Genomic DNA, 19,780 nt, shown 5'->3' with positions numbered 1-19,780 from the left:
TCTGGCCACCTCAGGGAGGAAGAGACATGTAAAACATGTAACATGTAAATCACATCACACTGCGTATGTTTAAGTACAATCTTGAATAAAAAGTATCTGAAATGTTTTGTTGAATGTGTATGCTTGCATTAATTGTGTTTGTTTTGGGGGGTTTCATATAAACCATGACTGGTTTGTGTCACTCCCTCTCCTGTACTTTTTCCTTCATGTGTTTCATATTTTTGTATTTATGTGTGAAATCATAAATTATGTATGTTTCATTGTTCTTCTTCTTATAGTAGTCGTAAAATTAGAAGAAGTAACAGTACTGCTGCTTTAGTAACAGATAGTAAAGCGCTCCATGAAGCCTGAAGCCGTCTTCAATCATTTTACCGTAAAACTTAAACAAAACGTTCCTCTTGAGGTTTTTGGAAAGTTGAATTACACAGTAAAAGTTGACTAATGATGCATTTACTGCCCATAACGTGTTTCCCTCTTGAGCCTCACTGATAGTCATTTTTAGATGTGTTAATAAACGTTACCTGAGCTCTTTAGTCCTGTCGCAGATTGACGGTTCCGCCTCTCACAGTCATTACGGTGTGTGTTGCCGGGGAGTGACTCCAGCACAGAGACACAATGGAGCTGCAGTGACAGAGTAAATACTGAACCACTGTATTCACACAGAGCCGTGTTTATCTCTGACAGTGTTATGGTGAAGTAATGCTGTCTACGGGCTGATAGCAGCATGCTAACTGTTGTTTTAGCGCTAACGGGTTAGCTTAGTGAATGAGATTTTTAACAATCAGTCCTGACTGTTAGCTAGCCAAGTTAGCCTTGCTAAGCACCTGCCACTGTGGTTGGCTGTATTCTCTCTGCTAGCTTGATATCAAAGCGGTCTGTGTGAGAGCCACGATGGAGTTTCCTTTTGATATTAACCAGTTGTTCTCCGAGAGGGTCTCCATCTTGGATCAGACCCTTGTAGCAGGTCGAAAATCAGCAGGACGGTAAGTTACAGTCAGTATCTACTGTGTGAATGTTACACCAAAGCCCATTCAAAAATCGGTCAATTTAAGCAAGCATGCTTAGCAGTAAATGCGCTCAAGTCTGCAATTTACTTTATAAAGAAGACTGTTGATGATTTTATAACAATTAACACTTTAAGGAGAAATTTACTAAATCAGAAATCAGTGAACTCTCAGTCAGTCTTCAGTTACACACACTCACACGCGCACACACACACACACACGCACGCCCATAAAGCACACAGAGAGAGGTGGAGCCTCATCACTCGGTGTCTATCTGATCGTACTGTCGTGTGTTCCTCCCTGTAGTCCAGACCTACAGGCCCACATCGCCACTGTGATTGATGAACTGGGGAGAGCCTCAGCGAAGGTGAGTCTGTGTACCTGTATGTTTGAGCTGTTTGGTGGAACCCGTAATTATAACCTCCTCCTCCCTGTCCTCCTCCTTCTCTCTCTCCTCCTCCTCTCTGTCCTCCTTCTCTCTTTCCTCCTCCTCCTTCCTCCTCCTCTCTCTCCTCCTCTTCTCTGTTCTCCTCTCTGTCCTCCTCTCTCTCCTCCTCCTCCTTCCTCCTCTTCTCTGTCCTCCTCTCTCTCCTCCTCCTCCTTCCTCCTCCTCTCTCTCCTCCTCTCTCTCCTCCCCTCTCTCCTCCTCCTCTCTCCTCCTCCTCCTCCTCCTCCTCTCTGTCTTCAGGCTCAGCAGCTCACTGCTCCCATCACGAGCGCTTCAAAGCTGCAGACTCAGAGACATCAGCTTTACCTGCTGAAGGACGCAGAGAGCAACGGGTACACACACACACACACACACACACACACACACACACACACACACACTCCCTCACTGAGTCACCCGGGGCTCACTACAGTCATGGCCAGAAATATTGGCACCCCTGCACTTCTCCCAGAAAATTGTTGCAATTACAAATGCTTTGGTATTCACATGTTTATTTCTTTTATTTGCATTGGAACAACACAAAAAAAAATCTGATATAATTCTACACAGAACTCCAAAAATGGATTGGACAAAATTATTGGCACCTTTTCAAAATTTTAAGAAATAATTGTATTTCAAGCGTGTGATGCTCCTTTAAACTCACCTGTGGCAAGTAACAGGTGCTGGCAATATAGAAATCACATTTGCAGCCAGTTAAAATGAAGAAAAGTTGACTAAACCTTTGTGTTGTGTGTCTGTGTGTACCACACTGAGCATGGAGAAAAGAAAGAGCAAAGAATTGTCCGAGGATTTGAGAACCAGAATTGTGGAAAAGCATGGACAATCTCAAGGCTACAAGTCCATCTCCAGAGCTCTTAATGTTCCTGTGTCCACTGTGCGCAATGTCATCAAGAAGTTTACAGCCCGTGGTACTGTAGCTAACCTCCCTGGACGTGGATGGAAGAGAAAAATTGATAAAAGATTGCAACGAAGGATTGTTCGAATGGTGGATAAAGAACCTCAGTCAAGTTCCAAACAAATTCAAGCTGACCTGCAGACACAGGGTATAACAGTGTCAGCTCGCACTATCTGTCGCCATCTGAATGAAATGGGACGCTATGGCAGGAGGCCCAGGAGGACCCCACTGCTGACACAGAGACATAAAAAAGCCAGACTGGAGTTTGCCTTAACTTACCCGAGGAAGCCAAAATCCTTCTGGGAGAACGTTCTGTGGACCGATGAGACCAAAGTAGAGCTTTTTGGTAAAGTCCATCATTGTACTGTTTACAGAAAACGAAATGAGGCCTTCAAAGAAAAGAACACGATCCCTACGGTCAAACATGGCGGAGGTTCACAGATGTTTTGGGGTTGCTTTGCTGCTTCTGGCACCGGATGCCTTGACTGTGTGTATGGCATCATGAAATCTAAAGACTACCAAAGAATTTTGGGGCACAGTGTAGGGCCCAGTGTCAGACAGCTGGGTCTCCGTCAGAGGTCATGGGTCTTCCAGCAGGACAATGACCCAAAGCATACTTCAAAAAGCACCCAGAAATGGTTTAAGACAAAGCGCTGGAGAGTTCTGAAGTGGCCAGCAATGAGTCCAGATCTAAATCCCATAGAACACCTGTGGAGAGATCTCAAAACAGCATTTGGGAGAAGGGACCCTTCAAATCTGAGAGACCTGGAGCAGTTGGCAAAAGAAGAGTGGTCCAAAATTCCAGTAGAGAGGTGTAAGAAAGTCTTTTATTTTTGTGTTGTTCCAATGCAAACAAAAGAAATAAACCTGTGAATACCAAAGCATTTGTAATTGCAACAATTTTCTGGGAGAAGTGGTGCATTATCTGACAGAAGTGCAGGGGTGCCAATATTTTTGGCCATGACTGTATGTGTGTTCTGTACTGTTGACACATGAGAGACTCACCTCACATCACTCCCACATAAACTATGTCGAGTCTCTCTTTACCCCCTCCCCCTCTCCCCCCGCACACAGAGGACGGGGCGTGGTCGTTGGATTCCTCAAAGTCGGCTATAAGAAGTTGTTCCTGCTCGTGAGTCTCCTTCCTTTCTGTAGTTCAGAGTCCATCTGTCCCTCCTCCTCCTGCAGCCTGACTTCCTGTCTGTTTGGTGTCTGGCTGTAATTCCTCTCAGGACCGACAGGGGGCGCACATAGAGGCCGAGCCACTCTGCGTGTTAGATTTCTACATATCAGAGAACCTGCAGCGACACGGATACGGGCTGGAGCTCTTTGACTTCATGTTGCAGGTGAAGCTTTCACACGGCCGCCATGTTTTTTTCTGCAGTCAAGTTCAAAGATGTTAATGTAATAAATAATGTAGTAAGAATGTTAGTGTAAATCTGGAGGGACAGCATACTGTATGTATGTATGAAGTCATTAGCTATAAGCTAACATGACTTTGATAGAGTTGTGTGATGTGATATGAAAGGTGTAAATTCCTGGCTAACAGTGTCACTAACCAAAATGTTAGCGAGGAGTCAACCGATGCCGAGCTAACTTTCCTCCAATAAGCAAACTGACCGTTAGCTGGGAATGAGTCCGCTTTAAGTACACTGCTCCAAAAAATGAAGGGAACACTTAATCGTCACAGTATAACACCAAGTCAGTTAAACTTCAGGGATATCAATCTGTCCATTTAGGAAGCACAAGTGATTGTGAATCAATTTCACCTGCTGTGGTGCAAATTAAAGAGACACCAGGTGCAATGGAGAGGCAACAGCAGGACAACCCCCACAAAGGGAATGGTTTAACATGTGGTGGCCACAGACAGCTGCTCTCTCCTGATACTGACTGACTGAGTCTTCTTTAGTTTTGTGTTCTGCTCGTGTCCTTGTCACTACTGGTCGCATGAGGCGGTACCTGCAGCCCAATCAGGTTGCACAGGTAGTCCAGCTCCTCCAGGATGGCACATCCATACGTTTGGTCGCAAGAAGGTTTCTGTGTCTCCCAGCACAGTCTCAAGAGCGTGGAGGAGGTACCAGGAGACCGGTTGTTACACGAGGAGAGCTGGACAGGACCGTAGCAGGGCATCAACCCAGCAGCAGGACCGATATTTGCTACTTTGTGCCCGGAGGAACAGGAGGAGCACTGCAGAGCCCTACAGAATGACCTCCAGCAGGCCTGGCTGGCATGTTTCTGACCAAACTGTCAGAAACAGACTCCATGATGGCGGCATGAGGGCCGACGTCCTCTAATGGGACCTGTGCTCACAGCCCAGCACCATGCAGCTCCATTAGCATTCGCCAGACAACACCAGAATTGGCAGGTCCGCCATTGGCGCCCCGTTCTCTTCACAGATGAGAGCAGGTTCACACTGAGCACATGTGACAGACGTGAAAGAGTCTGGAGTTGCCGTGGTGAACGTTATGCTGCCTGTAACATCATCCAGCATGACCGGTTTGGTGGTGGGTCAGTGATGGTCTGAGGAGGCATTTCCTTGGAGGGCCGCACAGACCTCCATGTCATAGCCAGTGGTACCCTGACTGCTGCTAGGTACCGAGATGACATCCTCCAAGCACTTGTTAGACCTCATGGTGGTGCAGTGGGCCCTGGGTTCCTCCTGGTGCAGCACACTGCCCGGCCTCATGTGGTCAGAGTGTGTAGGCAGTTCCTGGATGACGAAGGCATTGATGCCATTGACTGGCCCTCTCGTTCCCCCGACCTAAATCCAACTGAGCACCTATGGGACATTATGTATCGGTGCATCAGACGCCTCCAAGTACCGCCACAGACTGTCCAGGAGCTCACTGATGCCCTGATCCAGGTCTGGGAGGAGATCCCCCAGGACACCATCCCCCGACTCATCAGGAGCATGCCCAGACGTTGTTGGGAGTGCATACGGGCACGTGGGGGCCATACACACTACTGAGTCACATCATGAGTTGCCATGACGACATTCACGCAAGTTGGATCAGCCTGTGATTTCAATGTTTTACTCTGATTTTGGGTGTGATTTTGAATCCAACCCTCGATGGGCTGATGATTTTGGTTTCCACTGACCGTTGTTACATCATTTTGTTCTCAACAAATTATACAATGTACATGAGTAAAGATTTTCAACTTGAATTATCTGTTCATCAAGATCTGATGTTTGATTTAAGTGTTCCCTTAATTTTTTTGAGCAGTGTAGATGAAGGGCTTATTGGATCAACATGTGAAACTGAGCGGTTCTGTAGCTCCCTCTGTGTGTGTCTGCTGTTTGAGGTGTGAAACATAATAATTCAACCTGACTCAGGTCTGTTTGTTGATGCAGAAAAAGATCCCTGAATGCCCAAAATAACTTCTCACACTTCACTAGTTTACGTAGAGAAATGTAGCACAGATACGTCCTCTCTGAAAGATGTAATGTTCTGTTAATCAGAGACTGCATGTGTCCTCTCTGCTCTAACACAGATATGTCCTCTCTGTAGGTCTGATAATATTTCTCTTTGCAGCACAAGAATCTAGAACCAGTCCTGATGGCGTACGACCGGCCCTCGCCCAAATTCCTGTCATTCCTGGCAAAGCAATACTGCCTGACACAGAGCGTCCCTCAGGTACAGACTCCTGTCTGCTGCACACTGTACTGCATCTGTCTGAGCTGTAGATGTGCACATGACGGAGTGAGTTATCCTCAGGGGGCTCTGAGACGCTTTAATGTGACACAGTGAAGATCTTTAATCTGATCGCTCTGATTATTCTGCTTATTTTTAGCCTCCTCTGTCTCTGCATCTTCCACCATCTTTAGACTTTATTTGGCGTTCTGCACGTGGGGAGTAAATCTGTCTCTGTGGGTGTTATTTATGATTGTATTCTGTTATTTAACAGGTGTTTACAGGTGCATGAAATGGATATCAATGATACATCCCCAGTAAAGTGCATACAGGACAAAGACGAGTCATCAAACAGTGATAGACAAGAGAGCGGCTGATGATTTAAGCAGACAGTTATTGACTGTGTTTATGAGACCAGCAGCTACACCTCTCAGCTGCAGTCAATACATTTATTACAAGTTATATTTCTATACACAGCGTATAGATTTACTCTGTGTTTGAATGTGAGAGCAGACTCTTGTTGTCTTTCTGTGCACAGGTGAATAACTTTGTGGTGTTTGAAGGCTTCTTCCTGAACAGATCAGGTAACTCCTCCTCCTCCTCCTCCTCCTCCTCCTCCTTGGTATTTTTGGTATTTCTGTATCACAGCTGAATCTGTGCTTTGGATAAAGAAGTTCCATAACCCCATGCTGACTACATACCTGTGTTTCTACGTCAGGTTCAGTCACTCTGCATGCTGCAGCTTTAGATCCATAAGAGCAGATTCATCCTGTCACATTGATCTATCCTCCCTCGTTAGAAATGTTAGTGTGAGACACACTCAGAGGTCCTGATCTGTTTTTATTCCACGCTGTGATAAACTCTCTCAGGCTCGCTGTGCGCTCCTCTGACGGATCAGGGGATGTACGGATTTTTGTAAGAACTCCTTTCTTTTCTTTTCTCTCACGTCCCAGCACCAACCCACCCACCCACCCTTTGTCCCATAGTAATAAGATCCATGTTAGACTGTATATAAGAAACTTATTTTCTTTATCATCTTTCCCTCATCCTCTCACCTGTATTTGCCCACCTGCACAGGATCAATATAATGTTTTATGTCTTATATTGAACCTACTGTCCCAGGTGTCACTATATGGCAGTGTCCACACAGAGCCATTGCCTGTAGCCCCCCCAAGACCCCCAAGACCCCCCAAACCCCCTCAGACCCCTTGACTGACAGGAGACCACCTGCCTGCACACAATCGTTTGTCTCTGAGTCCTGAAAGTCTAATGGGATTCTCCTGACGATGCCTCACAACCTGTCAAACCAAACTCTATTCAAAACACAGTCATTTTAAAGTAGTGTTCTTGTCGTCTTTCAGACAGACCTGACAAAGCATGAACTCAGCCTTTTTACATACCTTCATCATGATGTAATTATTTCAGCATCCTTTAACTTGTGTACTGTCATTAGATCTCAGCAACATCTGTTTATTCTGGGTTCATAGCGCTGTAGTAAGACCACGTGTGACTCGGATACAGTCACTCAGCGGAGACAGATGTTAGACTGAGGCTACAGTCACTTTAAACATTCATTTATCTGTAACACAACTTTAATACTGGACTCTGGTGAGCTGTAAAACACTGATAACACAGCCTGTATTCCATTCTGCAGGATTTAATATCATAAGTGTATTTTATAAAGGACAGCATGCAGGTCTGTAGAGTCTCGTCATGTGGTGATGCTGTCCCCTCTCTAAATGTGTCCTCCTCCACAGCGGCTCAGCTGAGAAAGGTTCCCCTCAGAAAGCCAGACGGAGAGATCAAACCCTACTCTCTGATGGAGAGAGAAGGTAAACTGTCTCTCCACTGTTCGGTTTATAACTGTATTAATGCGGTCGTTATACAGGGTCTGATGCTCCGGTGTCATGTTATAAATGTGGTCGTTATATAGTGTCTGATGCTCCGGAGTCATGTTATAAATGCGGTCGTTATACAGTGTCCGATGCTCCGGAGTCATGTTATAAATGCGGTCATTATACAGTGTCCGATGCTCCGGAGTCATGTTATAAATGCGGTCGTTATACAGTGTCCGATGCTCCGGAGTCATGTTATAAATGCGGTCGTTATACAGTGTCCGATACTCCGGTGTCACGTTATAAATGCGGTCATTATACAGTGTCCGATGCTCCGGAGTCATGTTATAAATGCGGTCGTTATACAGTGTCCGATGCTCCGGAGTCATGTTATAAATGCGGTCATTATACAGTGTCTGATGCTCCGGAGTCATGTTATAAATGCGGTCATTATACAGTGTCCGATGCTCCGGAGTCATGTTATAAATGCGGTCGTTATACAGTGTCCGATGCTCCGGAGTCATGTTATAAATGCGGTCATTATACAGTGTCCGATGCTCCGGAGTCATGTTATAAATGCGGTCGTTATACAGTGTCCGATGCTCCGGAGTCATGTTATAAATGCGGTCGTTATACAGTGTCCGATGCTCCGGAGTCATGTTATAAATGCGGTCATTATACAGTGTCTGATGCTCCAGTGTCATGTTATAAATGCGGTCGTTATACAGTGTCCGATGCTCCAGTGTCATGTTATAATGTGGTCGTTATACAGTGTCCGATGCTCCGGAGTCATGTTATAAATGCGGTCGTTATACAGTGTCCGATGCTCCGGAGTCATGTTATAAATGCGGTCGTTATACAGTGTCCGATGCTCCGGAGTCATGTTATAAATGCGGTCGTTATACAGTGTCCGATGCTCCAGTGTCATGTTATAATGTGGTCGTTATACAGTGTCCGATGCTCCGGAGTCATGTTATAAATGCGGTCGTTATACAGTGTCCGATGCTCCGGAGTCATGTTATAAATGCGGTCGTTATACAGTGTCCGATACTCCGGAGTCATGTTATAAATGCGGTCGTTATACAGTGTCCGATACTCCGGTGTCACGTTATAAATGCGGTCATTATACAGTGTCCGATGCTCCGGAGTCATGTTATAAATGCGGTCGTTATACAGTGTCCGATGCTCCGGAGTCATGTTATAAATGCGGTCGTTATACAGTGTCCGATGCTCCGGAGTCATGTTATAAATGCGGTCGTTATACAGTGTCCGATGCTCCGGTGTCTTGTTATAAATGCGGTCGTTATACAGTGTCCGATACTCCGGTGTCTTGTTATAAATGCGGTCATTATACAGTGTCCGATGCTCCGGAGTCATGTTATAAATGCGGTCGTTATACAGTGTCCGATGCTCCGGAGTCATGTTATAAATGCGGTCGTTATACAGTGTCCGATCCTCTGGTGTCATGTTATAAATGCGGTCGTTATACAGTGTCCGATGCTCCGGAGTCATGTTATAAATGCGGTCGTTATACAGTGTCCGATCCTCTGGTGTCATGTTATAAATGCGGTCGTTATACAGTGTCCGATACTCCGGTGTCTTGTTATAAATGCGGTCGTTATACAGTGTCCGATACTCCGGTGTCTTGTTATAAATGCGGTCGTTATACAGTGTCCGATGCTCCGGAGTCATGTTTTAAATGCGGTCGTTATACAGTGTCCGATGCTCCGGTGTCTTGTTATAAATGCGGTCGTTATACAGTGTCCGATACTCCGGTGTCTTGTTATAAATGCGGTCGTTATACAGTGTCCGATGCTCCGGTGTCTTGTTATAAATGCGGTCGTTATACAGTGTCCGATGCTCCGGAGTCATGTTATAAATGCGGTCGTTATACAGTGTCCGATGCTCCGGTGTCATGTTATAAATGCGGTCGTTATACAGTGTCCGATACTCCGGTGTCATGTTTTAAATGCGGTCGTTATACAGTGTCCGATGCTCCGGTGTCATGTTATAAATGCGGTCGTTATACAGTGTCCGATACTCCGGTGTCTTGTTATAAATGCGGTCGTTATACAGTGTCCGATGCTCCGGAGTCATGTTATAAATGCGGTCGTTATACAGTGTCCGATGCTCCGGTGTCATGTTATAAATGCGGTCGTTATACAGTGTCCGATGCTCCAGTGTCATGTTATAAATGCGGTCGTTATACAGTGTCATGTTATAAATGCGGTCGTTATACAGTGTCCGATGCTCCGGAGTCATGTTATAAATGCGGTCGTTATACAGTGTCCGATACTCCGGTGTCTTGTTATAAATGCGGTCGTTATACAGTGTCCGATGCTCCGGAGTCATGTTATAAATGCGGTCGTTATACAGTGTCCGATGCTCCGGTGTCTTGTTATAAATGCGGTCGTTATACAGTGTCCGATACTCCGGTGTCTTGTTATAAATGCGGTCGTTATACAGTGTCCGATACTCCGGTGTCTTGTTATAAATGCGGTCGTTATACAGTGTCCGATGCTCCGGTGTCTTGTTATAAATGCGGTCGTTATACAGTGTCCGATGCTCCGGAGTCATGTTATAAATGCGGTCGTTATACAGTGTCCGATACTCCAGTGTCATGTTATAAATGCGGTCGTTATACAGTGTCCGATACTCCGGTGTCTTGTTATAAATGCGGTCGTTATACAGTGTCCGATGCTCCGGAGTCATGTTATAAATGCGGTCGTTATACAGTGTCTTGTTATAAATGCGGTCGTTATACAGTGTCCGATACTCCGGTGTCTTGTTATAAATGCGGTCATTATACAGTGTCCGATGCTCCAGTGTCATGTTATAAATGCGGTCGTTATACAGTGTCTTGTTATAAATGCGGTCGTTATACAGTGTCCGATACTCCGGTGTCTTGTTATAAATGCGGTCATTATACAGTGTCCGATGCTCCAGTGTCATGTTATAAATGCGGTCGTTATACAGTGTCCGATACTCCGGCGTCATGTTATAAATGCGGTCGTTATACAGTGTCCGATGCTCCGGAGTCATGTTATAAATGCGGTCGTTATACAGTGTCCGATGCTCCGGAGTCATGTTATAAATGCGGTCGTTATACAGTGTCCGATACTCCGGTGTCTTGTTATAAATGCGGTCGTTATACAGTGTCCGATGCTCCGGTGTCTTGTTATAAATGCGGTCGTTATACAGTGTCCGATACTCCGGCGTCATGTTATAAATGCGGTCGTTATACAGTGTCCGATGCTCCGGAGTCATGTTATAAATGCGGTCGTTATACAGTGTCCGATGCTCCGGAGTCATGTTATAAATGCGGTCGTTATACAGTGTCCGATGCTCCGGAGTCATGTTATAAATGCGGTCATTATACAGTGTCCGATACTCCGGTGTCATGTTATAAATGCGGTCGTTATACAGTGTCCGATGCTCCGGAGTCATGTTATAAATGCGGTCGTTATACAGTGTCCGATGCTCCAGTGTCATGTTATAAATGCGGTCGTTATACAGTGTCCGATACTCCGGCGTCATGTTATAAATGCGGTCGTTATACAGTGTCCGATGCTCCGGAGTCATGTTATAAATGCGGTCGTTATACAGTGTCCGATGCTCCGGAGTCATGTTATAAATGCGGTCGTTATACAGTGTCCGATGCTCCGGAGTCATGTTATAAATGCGGTCGTTATACAGTGTCCGATGCTCCGGTGTCTTGTTATAAATGCGGTCGTTATACAGTGTCCGATACTCCGGCGTCATGTTATAAATGCGGTCGTTATACAGTGTCCGATGCTCCGGAGTCATGTTATAAATGCGGTCGTTATACAGTGTCCGATGCTCCGGAGTCATGTTATAAATGCGGTCGTTATACAGTGTCCGATGCTCCAGTGTCATGAAGTAATACAGTGTATATCCTCCTGTGCAGCGGTGCGTCAGGAGCAGAGGGTTCCTCCGTGGCCGTTTGCTCCTCCTCATTCCCCCCAGCGGTCGGTATCCTCCCAGTACTCCCACTCCCTCAGTGTGGGCTCCTCCCCACGAAGGGCCCCCCCTCGAGCCGCCCAGTCCCCCCTCCTCGACCGCTGCAGGGCCAGACGCACGAGGTGAGAACCGGCATGAGCATGTTCACAGATGGGAGGCTACAGGTGATGTGTGTGTGTTTGTGTGCTGTAGCAGTGCTGCAGAATGAGTGTTTTTGTTCTGGATCTTTACTCTCTCTCTCTCTCTCTCTCTCTCTCTCTCTCTCTCTCTCTCTCTCTCTCTCTCTCTCTCTCTCTCTCTCTCTCTCTCTCCCTCCCCCTCTCCCTCCATGTTGTGCTCACCCATCACTCTCCATCACTGTTATTTCAACCCCTCTTATTAACATCTCTATGTTCTCTGGTTACATGTGTGTTCTCTGGTTAACTGTGTGTTTGGTTACCTGTGTGTGCTTTGGTTACCTGTGTGTTCTCTGGTACGCTGTGTGTTCTCTCTCCTGCTCTGGTGTTACATCCACAGCTCCCTTAACAGATCCGAGCTGGGCTTCCATTGACCAACGTCCTCTCTAAAGGACGTCTGTGTGTCAGACAGAGTCTCAGTGTTATGATGTGCTCAGCAGGAAGTGTCTGATGTTTTTGTAGAATGACATTAAATTCAGTTAAACTAAAGTGACCTGTGAGACTTATTCTTCACATGAATCATTATAAACCGGCCTGTCTGATATCAGAGAGCTCGCTCTGTCTTCACTTCATCCTGAGTTCACTTTGTTCTCCATGTTTATGTTGTTTCTTTATGTTCACCTTTATTATGTTTGTAATTTTACCTTTTTTTGTTCCCTTCTTTTTTTCTGTTTTCCATCCTTTGGGTCATCCCTCCATCCCTCCTCTCCCCTCCTTCACCTTCCCTTGTACATTCTGGTTTCCTCCTCCTCCTCTTGCTCCTCCTCTTCCTCTTCCTCCTCCTCCTGCTCCTCCTGCTCCTCTTCCCCCTCTCTGGTAGCCATCAGGGTCTGGTAGCCAGTCTCAGCCTGTACAGTCGTCACTTGGACGTCAGAGCTGCAAGACAGCAGGACACACACCTGACAGGTGAGCTGGAGGAGAATAACATCATCTTCTGTGCTCCATTAATAAGTTAAGCTGTGAGATGTCTGTGTGAACAAACCAAAGAGTCTGACTGTGTGACTCTGATGTTTTAATGGTTCAGATCCAAATTATTATAATTAAACTAACTGATGGATGCAGAGATACTTTAAACTGTTAAATCTCTGTTTTTCTGAATGGAGTCTGGTGTGTGTGCAGAGAGCGATGTAACGTCTGTGTGTGGTTAAAACAATCATCTTCCTCTGTAACAAAAAGGTCTATCTCTGTAGGGATCCTTTCTGTCATGTTGTCACACACTTAGAATAACAATCTCAGTGGAAACAACAAGAACTTTTAGTGGACGACCTTTGACCCATCAAGGATTATGTTGCAGCCATTACAGCCTGTTTACCTGCTGCAGGATGAACACATCTACTGGAGACATTCACACACTGTGTGTTCCTCTGTGGGTTTCACTGGCAGATGAAGCAGTATGTATTCATGTGAAAGTGAACGTGCAGGTGTTTGATGTACAGTAATATTAGATCCTCCCTACAGTACAGTCAGCTGTTCTCTCCTCATGTGTGAGCACCTTTACCTCCTCAGGTGTGACAGCAGATGAGGATCAGACACCTGGACACACAGACACACACAGGTTGACCAGTATTCAAACAGCACTGAGCAGGTACTGACTACTGCACTCAACACCTGGACTCAATCAGTGTCCGGTTAACCTACATTAAGAAGTGTCAGAGTGCAACCCTGTGTGCAGACATGAGGCCCAAACACACAGGAAGTCACACCTGAGTGAGTGAGTGACTACAGCTCATTTCTGTCTTCATGACAACTGTACGGGGAGAGTCTTTATACAGCTCACCTGTTTACATTATATTAAGGCGTACAGTTTGTGCTATATTGTCACTTCTGCTCCAGAAAACCAACATAAAGCAGCTGACAGACCGCCCAGCGACGTCTCATGTCTGCACTCAGGGTTCATGCATCACATTATAAACTTCTCCTCCTTCATCCTCCTCTTCCTCACTATGATTCTGTGCTGTGATGGTCCTTCACCAGGTTGCAGCTCCTCCCTCCTCCTGCTCCTCCTCCGTCTGCGTCCAATGCAGAGCACGTCACAGAGACACAGCCGGGTCCAGCTGATGAAGACGAGGACAGGATGAAGGACAGACCTCAGCGTTCAGGAGGAGGAGGAGCAGGAGGAGGAGACGTGTTGTCCAGTCAGAGACGTCGGTCAGAGGAGGATAGATGTCCGTGGTCGTGGACGGTAGCAGAGAACTGTTTCAGTGCTCAGTGGGTCAAACAGAAGCAGGAGCACCGGAGCACGCGACCCTGGTGACCCTGAGGATGATTGACAGGTTCAGACTTCATGCTGAAGACAGGTCAGACAATGAAAGCTCAAACTGACCTGTGACCTCTCTGTGACCTGTCCGTGACCTCTCTGTGACCTGTCCGTGACCTCTCTGCGACCTCTCTGCGACCTCTCTGTGACCTGTCTGTGACCTGTCCGTGACCTCTCTGCGACCTCTCTGTGACCTCAGCAGCTTTTGACAAACCTCCACAGAGCGTGTGTACAGGAGGAGCTGTCCTGCTGCCTGCTGGAGGACACGGAGCTGCAGAGACTCAGTTTGAACATGAAGCTGTCAGATGATCAGCGGACTGAACACACACTGATAGTTTCAGAATAAGGAGGGTTAGGGTGCAAGCCCCGCCCACAGAGGAAGCAGGGTGCAAGCCCCGCCCACAGAGGAAGCAGGGTGCAAGCCCCACCAGTATGAGGCTGTTCTGGAAGTTGTTACTGAGCACTCCTTCATTTCAGCTCAGAGTGAGAGTGAAGAGCCTGTGAGAGTCATTAATGAATGTGTTCACATATGAACACATGAGGGAGACAAACAGTGATGAGACTGCAGAGATTCACACGAGACAGCGACATGGCCGAGTTTATGATTTTAATTTTATGTTCAAAATAAAACTGTTTCAATAAAGTTTGGATGCAGGACGTTTTTTTCAGTCGTCAGAGACAAACAGGAAGTTATGAGGAATGACCTGAGCGGCTTCAGGAACACATCCAATCAGGATCCAGGTAAACATGCTGAAATACTTCAGCTGCTGTTAAAGTGTGTGAGGTCTGAGGATTAATGATCACAGAGACTGATGGACTGTCTCCTCACAGCTAGCAGGTTCCTGGTTCGAGTCCCGGTTCAGACGTAGTGGGCCTTTCTGTGTTGGTCTGCATGTTATCCCCGTGCATGCTCCGGCTTCCTCCCCCAGTCCAAAGACATGCTCGTTAGCTTCACTGGTGACTCTGAATTACCCGTAGGTATGAGCGTGAAAGGTTGTCTGTCTCTATGTGTCAGCTCTTTGATTGACAGGTGACCTGTCCAGGTGTAACCATGCCTCTCATCCAATGACAGCTGGGATAGGCTCCAGTCCCCCCACGTCCCAGAACAGGATGAGAGGTATAGATGATGTATGGATCTTATGGCTGCAGCAGCCAATAACAACAAGCTGAATGTATTGATCACCAAGAATAGAAGATTGAACCCTCACCTGAGCTCCACTCACCTGCTGTCGTCTCTGCACTCGATCAGCTCTGTCTGAACTTTGTTGTGCTCATTAGCACAGTCTGGCCTGAAGAGAAGAACCAGAGTTTGGTGCTCATAGAATAATAATAGAAACCTTCAAAGTTATAATCTCAAAGATCTCAGTTTCGTTCTCTTTGGCGGCTCCTTTGGCGGTAAACGGTAACTGCGGGCGCACACGTCCCAGATATAAGCCGGTTGTAACTCTTGATTTTCCTGGCTGACAGTCGCTTTCCTTTTCTGTTTGCTTCATCTGAGCGTCGAGTTTGTTTCTTCTTCTTTGGATTTTCACTTCACACCCAGCCCATAATAATACTATATACTGCAGATGCAAAGGTTGTCATCAGTGGGCCATAGGCTCAGTCCCCATGTGTTACCTCATTCAGAGATAGATAGTGATAGATAATGCCTTTATTTATAGTGAGCAGACAATGTTAGAAACAGGGGAAGAGAGAGGGGAGTTAAACCCGGGGCCACTGCATCGAGGACTACGGCTGCCGTTCATGGGCCACTGACTCAACTGCCGAGCCAAGCAGGCACCTGAGGCATCAGTGTTTAATTCTGTTTCATAACCAGTTAAAAACTACTCTCAGGGGGCGCTGGTTTGACTCAATGACTGTATATATAGAAGGACGACGCGTCTCCATCTGCTCCCATTGTACGAAAGTGATGCCAAAACAGCCCCTGTGATAGGCGCTGCCGTCTTGTGATGGTGACGTCATACGGAGCCAGAGTCTGCTCAGTAGAGATCGGCGAGTGAAGCGGCCGTAGCCACTTCCGCTAACCCAAACACACACTTAACTTACAGCAAGGATCCCGCACGCCGGCGTGTTTAACAGCAGAACAGCTTCTTGTGTTGGTCTGAGGTTAAAGTTCACAGGTATGGAAACTTCAATGACTGTAGTGATTGTTTTAGTTACGTCTCCACTCGCGGATCGTCCTCATCTGCTCACCCGGAACTGATCGGCTGCAGGAGCTGAATTTGTCAACAGAGCTGTCAATCATCATTTTGACAGCATCAAATAACTAATTAAAAGTAAACTTGTCAGAAAAATGAACACTGTGACATAAATCAGCAGGATAAGAACTAACTATAATGACAGAAACCATGTTGGAGAAAAATGTATTTGACGTGTATTTAGATTTTACAGTTTGACTCATGTCCCATCTGTTAACATGGAGGAGGCGGGCTTTATGACCTATACTGCAGCCAGTCAGCAGGGGGCGATGGAGAGGGTTTGGCTTCACTTTAGGGAGCTGTCATGTCGGCCATCTTTTTATACAGTCTATGGTTTGGCTCAGTGTGTACAGCAGGCAGCCCACGTACAGAGGCTACAGTCCTCGACACACTGATCGCCGGTTCGACTCCCGGTCTGTGATCATTCGTGCAGGTCATCCCCCACTCTCTCCTCTCTACATTTCTTGTCTCTTTTCAGCTGTCCTGTCAATAAAGGAAAAGCCCCCAAAAAAATCCTAAATCCTATTAATTGAGGCATCAAATCCAGAACGAATGAATATGCACCGTAAAGTCTTGAGTATTCATCACAGTCTGTTTTTGGGGGAGGAAAAAAGACCCTAAAATGTCATCACGGGACCTACGGCAGGCTCTTGCTACTGTTGGTGTGAAAGTGCATGCCTCTACAATCAGAAAGAGACTACACAAGTTAAACTTTCATGGGAGGTGTGCAAGGAGGAAACCTTTGCTCTCTAAGAAAAACATGAAGGCCAGAGAGAACACAGACAAAGAGCAGGAGTTCTAGAATAATGTTCTTTGGACAGAGGAGTCTAAGATTGAATTATTTGGACACCAGAACAGAGGACATGTTTGGCGTAAACCAAATACAGCATTCCAGGTAAGAACCTCATACCAACTGTGAAGCATGGAGGTGGAAGTGTCATGGTTTGGGGATGCTTTGCTGCAGCAGGACCTGGCCAGCTCACCATCATAGAATCCACCATGAATTCTACTGTATATCAGAGGGTGCTTGAGGAACATGTGAGACCATCCGTATAAAAAATTAAAGCTGAAGAGGAACTGGACCCTGCAACATGACAATGACCCAAAACATACCAGTAAATCCACCAGGGACTGGCTGAAAACGAAGAAATGGAGAGTCCTGGAATGGCCGAGTCAAAGCCCAGATCTTAATCCATTGAGATGCTGTGGGGTGACTTGAACGGGCTGTACATGCAAGAAACCCGTCAAACATCTCACAGCTGAAAGAATTCTGCGTTGAAGAGCAAACTTTCCTCAGACCGATGTCAGAGACGGGTAGACGGCTACAAGAAGCGTCTCACTCAAGTTATTTCAGCCAAAGGGGGTAATACTAGCTATTAGGGGGGGTGTCCTAACTTTTCCTCAGTCAGAATACGCATGTTTGTTTTCTTTTGTTTAATGAGTAAATCAAAGTTATTTTTTGTTGTTTAGCTGCAATTAAATAACTTTCTTTCCCAGAGATAAATGAAAACAAGATTAGACATCGGTATGTGAACATTTCTTTATGAAGAACTGAATATTTAATGGGGTGACTGTACTGGAAGGGTGGGATCAGGATGGATTCAAGGTGGATGTAGAGACATGTAGGACACATGACACATATTTAATCATTCTTTTATTCAATGCTTGCATAGTAAAGCAACACAGACCAAACCAAAACATTATCCATTCTAAATTAAATAATTCAACCTAAAATATTTTCAACTAGAATTAGAAAAAATAGATGCAAAAACAGTAATTTTACATTCGTCCTCAGGAACTGTAATGCCAGCATCTTTCAGCCTCTCTTCGAAGAGGCGAATACGCAGCTTCGTTTCCCTTTGTTGAAGCAAAGTCAGGTTTATCTGCTCCTCAGCAACAGTGATCTGTTTCTCTGCCCTCTCAGTTTCTTTCCTCACCAGATAGCCATCTTGACTCTTGGGGTCTTTTACCAGACATCGCCTCTTATGGGGCGGTTCTACCCCTGAGGAGTGGGGGTCCTCTTGCTGTTGTTTGTCAGTGACCGGGGGTTCTTCAGGCTCTGCCTCAGCAGGAGTTAGGATAACAACTTGCTCTCCCAACTCATTAGCAGTCTCCGAATCTGGAGCTTCAGTCAAAGTCCCACACAGTCCAGACTCACCACCTTGTGAGACTGACTGAATGCCATGCAGAGCCTGGGATCTCGTTCCACCAATGATGTCTAGAATGACATCAGTGAACTCCCCCGCTGAAATGGTCTGTTGCCTGTTTTAGGGTTTTTAGAGTCACTGTGGTCTTTTGTGGCCTTTTGTTTTAAATTCTTCCAGCCAAGTTTTACCTGGTCCAGGCTTCTTAATTGACCACTCCCTGTGGCATTTACACTCTTCGGGATGTCAGTCCAGATATTGTGTTTCATCTTGGCTGTTACTGAGGTGCCAAGTTCAGCCGTCATATTGCCATAATTTTCCCTTACACCATCCAGCAAGGCATGTGCTTCAGCTACGGTGAAATTGCTCCCCTTTGAAGAACTTGCTGGCACATCCATTTCTCTTTCTGTCTGTCTCTCTTGCACACTTGTATTAAATGTGTTCAGGTGTGAACTGGGAAGTTAATTGTGGAGTCTTGAAGCAGCTGTTCTAACGAGGGACCATTCCAACACAATGACATCCATTGTTCACCGTCTACAAAAGAGAAAATACAGCCAAAGGGTGCACATTGCACGCCCAAACCACCTCAGGAGTACACAAATGATGAACTGTATGCAAGATTTAGATTTGGTAGGGCTGACATTATCTTCATTGTCAGTCTGCTTCAACCACAGCTGGAACATACTACAAAAAGAAGTTATGCATTGACTGTGGAGGAACAGGTACTTATTGCTTTGCGCTTCTACGCATGTGGATCATTTTCCAAGTCATTGGAGATGGTGTGTGTGTCCAGAAATCCACTATCTGCTCTGTAGTACACAGAGTGTCTTCTGTGTTAGCCAGCCTTGTCAACCAGTCTGTCAAATTTCCAACAAATCCTGAACAAACCACGCAGATACAGCTCAAGTTCTATGAAACGGGGAAAATGCCAAATACGGTTGGGGTGTTAGACTGCACTCATGTCCACATCCAAGCACCCCACGAGCGGGAATAGGAGTTTGTGAACAGGAAAGGACGACACAGCATCAATGTGCAACTTGTGGTGAATGCAAACCTCCTCATCACTAACTGTGTTGTGAAATGGCCAGGATCGGTCCATGATGCAAGGATCTTGAGGGAGAGCCATATTTTTAGACAATTCCAACGAAATACCCCAGATGGCATCATATTGGGTGACAGCACATACCCACTCTTACCATGGCTTATGACA

At 46.1% G+C, this 19,780-nt stretch overlaps 1 protein-coding gene across 7 annotated transcripts; it reads left to right on the top strand.

Moving 5' to 3' along the window:
* Positions 1-599: 599 nt before the first annotated feature.
* On the top strand, positions 600-14,848 carry atat1 (alpha tubulin acetyltransferase 1). 7 transcript variants are annotated; one of them, XM_069682241.1, is made up of 12 exons: positions 600-983; positions 1,311-1,371; positions 1,693-1,784; positions 3,422-3,479; positions 3,580-3,693; positions 5,881-5,982; positions 6,518-6,563; positions 7,737-7,811; positions 11,743-11,917; positions 12,792-12,877; positions 13,478-13,556; positions 13,946-14,848. In XM_069682241.1, exons 1-12 carry the CDS (start codon positions 892-894, stop codon positions 14,223-14,225), a joined length of 1,260 nt encoding a protein of 419 aa, XP_069538342.1. In that variant the 5' UTR covers positions 600-891; the 3' UTR covers positions 14,226-14,848. The 7 variants fall into 7 exon arrangements, with proteins under 7 accessions (XP_069538342.1, XP_069538343.1, XP_069538344.1 ...); XM_069682242.1 differs by lacking the exon at positions 13,478-13,556 and adding an exon at positions 6,849-6,894; XM_069682243.1 differs by lacking the exon at positions 13,478-13,556 and having other exon boundaries at positions 13,946-14,131.
* Positions 14,849-19,780: the final 4,932 nt, after the last annotated feature.

Source organism: Semicossyphus pulcher, unplaced genomic scaffold (genome assembly GCF_022749685.1).
Source record: "Semicossyphus pulcher isolate SPU_LCO1_2020_fin unplaced genomic scaffold, fSemPul1.0.p SCAF_55, whole genome shotgun sequence".
Taxonomy (NCBI): domain Eukaryota; kingdom Metazoa; phylum Chordata; class Actinopteri; order Labriformes; family Labridae; genus Semicossyphus; species Semicossyphus pulcher.
The sequence above is the reverse complement of the archived record's forward strand: the minus strand, read 5'-3'. Positions and strand labels throughout refer to the sequence as shown.

Bases quoted from the DNA above. Each gene is read 5' to 3' on its own strand.
- atat1 (XM_069682241.1), top strand. From the start codon at position 892: ATGGAGTTTCCTTTTGATATTAACCAGTTGTTCTCCGAGAGGGTCTCC. The intron at 3,694-5,880 runs GTGAAGCTTTCA...TTCTCTTTGCAG, and splicing joins TCTTTGACTTCATGTTGCAG to CACAAGAATCTAGAACCAGT. The intron at 7,812-11,742 runs GTAAACTGTCTC...CCTCCTGTGCAG, and splicing joins CTCTCTGATGGAGAGAGAAG to CGGTGCGTCAGGAGCAGAGG.